Source organism: Notothenia coriiceps, unplaced genomic scaffold (assembly GCF_000735185.1).
Source record: "Notothenia coriiceps isolate Sejong01 unplaced genomic scaffold, NC01 NC01_scaffold00028630, whole genome shotgun sequence".
In the NCBI taxonomy this organism is placed as follows: Eukaryota; Metazoa; Chordata; class Actinopteri; order Perciformes; family Nototheniidae; genus Notothenia; species Notothenia coriiceps.
The window spans coordinates 124-6408 of record NW_011361331.1 but is presented as its reverse complement, the minus strand read 5'-3'; the positions used below and the strand labels follow the sequence as shown (position 1 = coordinate 6408).

At 46.1% G+C, this 6285-nt stretch overlaps 1 protein-coding gene across 1 annotated transcript; it reads right to left on the bottom strand.

The window, feature by feature from the left end:
• Positions 1–379: 379 nt before the first annotated feature.
• Positions 380–3143, bottom strand: LOC104958298 (frizzled-1-like). The gene has a single exon (XM_010786018.1). It carries the CDS (start codon positions 2850–2852, stop codon positions 1185–1187), a length of 1668 nt encoding a protein of 555 aa, XP_010784320.1. The 5' UTR covers positions 2853–3143; the 3' UTR covers positions 380–1184.
• Positions 3144–6285: the final 3142 nt, after the last annotated feature.

The window sequence follows — 6285 nt, the reverse complement described above, 5'->3', positions numbered from 1 at the left end:
GAACTATGTGCAGAAACATGATTTTGATATAGAATGTGATGAACACACACACACACACACACACACACACACACACACACACACAGTCTGCTGTTAGATTCTGTTTCTCAGCAGTGAATCTTAACCTCTCAAATGACCATTACAGGCAGATTTAAAGTTCAGTGAACAGCCATTCAGTCCATATAAATGCAGTTTGAAATCACTTTTTTAAAGAAACACCCCCCAGTATTTTTGCATGTTTTAGACCTTTGCAATAACTTACAATTGTAACTCAGCTGGCCATTTCACACCATGCTAAAAACTGTGTTGTTTACATGTTTTAATTCTTACCAGGGTCTTCAAACTTGTGAGTTAACACATCAGTGAACATCTTATCTGCTTTCATTTCAGTTAAACTTGTGAAATTGTTGCATGATATTGCCAGGTATCTTTACATACACCTGTATTATGCAGCAATAATACACCTGCATGAGCAGTGATGGTGGTCACTGTGCAGGAATACCAAGCCATTTTAAAATGACTTGTGATTATTCATGAATTGTAGCTAAAAAAAAGGTAGTAAAACAGGACAAACACAATGCAGTTTGCCTGAGGTTATATGTGTAAACTCAGAACTGAAACATGCAAAAACACTAGCATGGTGTGTGAACCTGGTGTGATTGTGTGTGCTTTATTTGGAAAGGAATGATAGAACTATCGGGGGATACAGACCACCAGCATCTGTCACAATAGCTCACATTCACAACTTGTGCACCAGACCCAGACAACTGCTGCTCACTGTACACACACACACTCCAGCTGGGTGATGAGGAGCCACGAGGAAGCACTCTGGTTTCACGGGACTCGCTCAGAATAGAGCCGGCGCTTGCAGGCAGCCCACTGATTAAACACACGATGAGATACTCCACTGGGGTCCACAGTAAGTCAGGTCATGGGACCCCGGACCATTGAAGGTCAGCTGGTTCTTTGTGACTATTAAGTACAATTCCATTATGTCCGAAGTAGGAAAAAAGGAGTTTTTAAAAAACATTTTAAAATCTTTAAATACAAATATATACTTACAAAAATCTCACAAACGTATATGTACATAAAAAAAAGAAAGAATTGTCTTTAAGTCCAAGAAAAAATCAAGAGAAGAGGTGGACTATCATTCAGTCTGTCAGCAGTCTGTGTGCCCCCCCCCCTCACACTGTGGTCTCCCCCTGTTTACTGTTGGCCAGTCTCGTGTAAAACCTCCTCCAGGAGTTCAGGGTTTTCCCAGACCAGATCCAGAAGCCGGATGTGATGCCCACAATGAGCGTCATGAGGTACTTTATCATGAAGACGGTGAAGTCTGGACTCATGTTGGGGTGGTTCTGGACGGGACAGGGCACAGCGTAGGTCTTACAGGTCTGGCTGACCCAGGTCCTCTCCCACTGCTCCCTGAAGGCCTGCTCGTAGAAGTAGCAGGCGATGACGATGGTGGCCGGCACCGTGTACAGCACGCTGAAGATCCCTATCCGCACCATCAGCTTCTCCAGCTTCTCTGTCTTGGTGCCGTCGTGCTTCATGATGGTCCGGATGCGAAACAGCGACACAAAGCCCGCCAAGAGGAAGGATGTTCCGATGAACAGGTAGACGAACAGCGGAGCCAGGACAAAGCCTCGCAGGGCGTCCACGCTGTTGACCCCCACGAAGCAGACCCCGCTCAGCACGTCTCCATCCACCTGCCCCACAGCCAGGATGGTGATGGTCTTGACGGCGGGGACGGCCCAGGCCGCCAGGTGGAAGTACTGGGAGTTAGCCTCGATGGCCTCGTGGCCCCACTTCATCCCAGCTGCCAGGAACCAGGTAAGAGCCAGAATGACCCACCAGATGGAGCTGGCCATGCTGAAGAAGTAGAGCATCATGAAGAGGATGGTGCAGCCCTCCTTCTTCGTGCCCTGCACCACAGTCCTTATGTCGTTGTCGAACCTGTCGTTGCACACCACCTTGTCCTCCAGTAGGAACCCAGCGATGTAGGCGATGGACACCATGGTGTAGCAGCCCGACAGGAAGACAATGGGCCGCTCCGGGTAGCTGAAGCGCTTCATGTCCACCAGGTAGGTCAGCACAGTGAACATGGTGGAGGCACAGCACAGCACGGACCAGATCCCGATCCAGATCCTGGCGAACTTCAGCTCCTCCTCGTTGAAGTACATCATCCCGTGAGACCTCTTGGGCTCACAGGGAGCGCCGCAGTTCTCCTGCCCGAGGAAGCGGTAGTTCAGGTAGGGGGGCACCCGAAGCGAGGCCGGGCACCTGAACTGCCCATGCATGGGGTGTTCAGGGACCGGGCGCGGGGTGGGGAACACCTCAGGTCCGGGGCTGTCTCCCTCCGTGCGGTCGGACATGTTCTGCCCGACGCACAGCTCTCCCGCGCCGTGCACCGGGAAGGTCTCGCACGCGAGGCTGTCGGGCCACTGGAAGCCGAACTTGTTCATGAGCGCCTCACAGCCCTGCCGCGCGCGCTCGCACAGAGAGCGGCACGGGGGCAGCGCCTGCTCCAGCACCGTGCACACGGGCGCGTACATGGAGCAGAGGAAGAACTTTAAATCCGGGGAGCACTGGACTTTAACCAGCGGGTAAAACTGGTGCACCTCCAGCCCCGCGTCCTCCTGGTTGGTGTGCCCGAGCAGGTTGGGCATGATGGTCTCGTTGTACGCGATGTCCGTGCACAGCGGAATGGAGATCGGCTGGCAGAACCCGTGCTCTGGTATAGACATTCCACGGTCTCCGCCGTATTGCCCATTCACTCGAAAAATCCCCACATTCACGAACAGAACAAAAAACTGTAAAGTCAAACCCCCGCGGAGGAGTCTGTGGTGAGCCATGGCGGGATATAGATCCAGTACTTTTATCCTGCTTCACTAATTTACGGCAGCAGGCTACTTCCTTGAACGCTCTTTGTTGGAGAGGAAATAATTCCTGCTGATTTAATTAAAGTGTTCCTTTCCTCTGGCTTCCCGCCCAGGGCAGTGATATCACGGGGAGGAAAAGCCCCCGGATTTAAAAGGTAAACACTGGCTTCTCCGTTCCAAATCCACAGCAGCAGCTCCGCTCCGGCTGTCCGGTGCTCAGGGTTCAGCCGCAGCGCCAGTCTGCCGCTCTGCCCGCTCCGCGCTGCCTCTCCCACTCTGTCAGGTTAGCCGCCATGACTCAGCGCTTCCGGTCAACTCCTTCGAAATAAAAGCCTCTAATATTAGATTAAAATTCATTGTATCAAGCTGACATTATACATTACATTGAAATGATAAACAACATTATACATTATATTTATATAAAGATATCTACTTTACAAGTATCAGCTTTGCCAGTATCGTATTACCTCTGCAATGTTTATGGATCATGGGATACATCCATAGACTGTATACATCCCGTCAAATAAACCACAAGTGCACTGAAATACTTCCTGTTTACATATACCTGACTTTGTCTGTCTGTCTGTCTGCTCCTGTTATTGGCATGCTGTCTGCCGAGCATTTAGAAGGGGACCAGTGTTTTGTGAGGATTGGTTTCTTTTTTTTACATTTAAAGCAAATTAATTGAAGGAAACTGAGAATAAATTAGTTATACTTATTTAGGATTAGAGAATCTCTAATTTCCCCTTGATTGTTATTTAAAGGTCACATAGTATACACCCTTACTGCAGTGTTAAATAGAACTCTTTATACTGCCTGTCTAAATATAGTATTTAGTCTCTTTCTGAACCTGCTCAGCTTTTCCAGGTCTTTGCTGTCAATCACAGCCTTTTTATGCACAAAGTAGACACACCAGCTAGGAGTAGCTACACCAGCTGAATGAACAGTACAACAGGCAGAAAAATGGCTAAACCTGAAGCTTCCAGTATTTACGTGTCATCACAGAGAGTTAGTACCGATCCCTTCCACAGCAGGTCCAGTGGTGAAGGCTGCTGCCAACAGGACCGCCGGAGAGGCATCATTTTGATGTGTCTCTGCCAATCAAGCAGTGGCGTAACTATCGACGGTGCAGCCGATGCAACGCACCGGGGCCCAGAGCCGGCCAATCTTCAAAGTAACCAAGCAACCTAAAGTAATTTGTATTTATATGTCCAATGACCTTGCTCCCTTTCATGTCATGTGATACCTTGCGTGACGAGCGAACCGTTGAATCAACCCATACTATACTGTAGCTAGCAGCAGCAAGTTCGGCAGCATTATAAAAAATGTAATAGCTTGCATTTATAATGTACAGCAAACCAAAGCGCAAGAGTGGCACTCAAAAGAGAAAGGACAAGAGAGAGTGTATGTCCGTGCGTGTGTGAGTTCATCAGCGTTCGCTTATGTTTGGGGCGATGGGGGGGGGGGGCAAACAATATTTGCACCGGGGCCAATCACAACCTTGTTATGCCACTGCAATCAAGTGGGCAATCTCAGGAAATACCCTCTCAAGATGGAGTTTGACCTTCAGACATGGATCCAGACGATGAAGGACAGGCCGTTCAGTGACCTGGAGCTTCTACCTCTGTGTGCAGGCCTAAGAACCACCAAGTCCTCCAACTCATACGACCAAATTCAAGCGCTTATTACGACCTATAATCACGTTTTTAAATGTTCGACCTCTAGTGCTCCCGTTGAATGGAAACGCTACGGAGGGTCGTATATTCAGAAATAACCCTCCCAAATTGTAGGATAGTTTGGCTAATAAAATGCTTTTTGATTCGATTTCTAGCAAGAAGTGTATATTGTACTTAGAGAATCCACGTCCCGTGGATGTGTAGGATCTATAATTTTATAGATATTACAAAGATGATTTGAGGTCTCGCCAGGAGAACGTGTATATGCGGCAGCGTCCATGTAAAGTTAGCGTCAACACCAAGGCGTGAAAACAGTATTTCCGGTCTCGAAGTTTTCATAATAAAACCATATTCCCCCCACTGTCAAATTATTTTAAAGCTATATCTGCAGTACTCATCCAGCAAAAACATCAGTTTATCCTTACATGACATTAATTGGTTTAAATTGTGTACAATGCTTTTGTGTTTTTCCCTTAGATTATGAGAGACATTTCTTTTTTCAGACGTTTTGATAAAACGTGTGAAAAAACATCGTTATTGAATTTTATTATTTGTATTATTAGATATTAATAGGATCACTATAAAGTATATTCATTAGTCGTTATTCTCTACAAATAGTTCATTAAAGACTGTATATAATGACTTTTTTGCACATCCTTTTCAAGATTTCAAGATTTTCTAAGGTTTATTGACATATCATATACACAACTAGTTATGCAATGAATGACAAATTTGGGTCGCAGGTTCCTCAACAGTGCATTACAAGACATCTATCAATATGTGTGTAAACCTCCACCATTAAACTGTCATATTCTGCACATTTATTATACTATCTACATACATCTTATTGTTACAAACTCAGACACTTAGGAGGTATAGGACCCAATTGCACGACCCGGGACACAGAGGTAAAGTATTGGTAAGATACTTTATTTTTCCAAAACACGATGAACAAAAAATGGTCACTAACTAATCTCAGATTGAGATGACAAAAAATTTAGAACAAAACGAAAATCGTTCACGTGGTGAGGAACAAAACTTTTCTTGAGCACAAAAGAGCAGAGACCTGACCATGGCAAGAGACAAGACGAACTGACACTGAACACTGTGAGACATGGGAATTTAAACACAGGATAACAAGACAAAGGTGGGGACAATCAGGGGTGGGGCTGACGCTGATGAGCACAGGAGACACAGAAGGGAAACAGGTGAACACAATCAGACAATTAGACACACCAGGGAAACTAATGACAGGGAGGAAAACACAGGGGCCCCGTCTCAGGTCTGTTAAATTAAATCCTTGCTTCCCTCACTTATGTCGTTTCAGTGCGTCTTGTCCCTCCCACCAGGGAAGCATGGAGGGACGCAAGGAAACCACGAGAAGCAGGGAAATTAGTTTTAAGAGCAATGGGACGTCCTTTCCTCCGGAGCGTCACGTGAAGCGACGTCCGTTTGTGATGACGCCGCACAGCTGTTCGTCTGACAGCAGCTCTGTCCCACTCTGTCCCCGTTGTTTTCAAAAACACCCCCACCACGCCTTTACTGACACAAACATTTGTATCATCTGTTGTAGACCCCAATACATAAAATAAAATAAGAACTCTTTCTCAAAAAAGATAAACGCCATTCTTATAATGTATAAACGAACAATAGTTTGATTAATATTGATTAGAGTACACAATAGAAATAAAATAATTGAGAGAAGAAAAAGAGATATGTTATCTATCAAA

What these genes read in the sequence shown, in the direction of transcription:
- LOC104958298 (XM_010786018.1), bottom strand. Translation starts at nt 2,852, where the DNA reads ATGGCTCACCACAGACTCCTCCGCGGGGGTTTGACTTTACAGTTTTTT.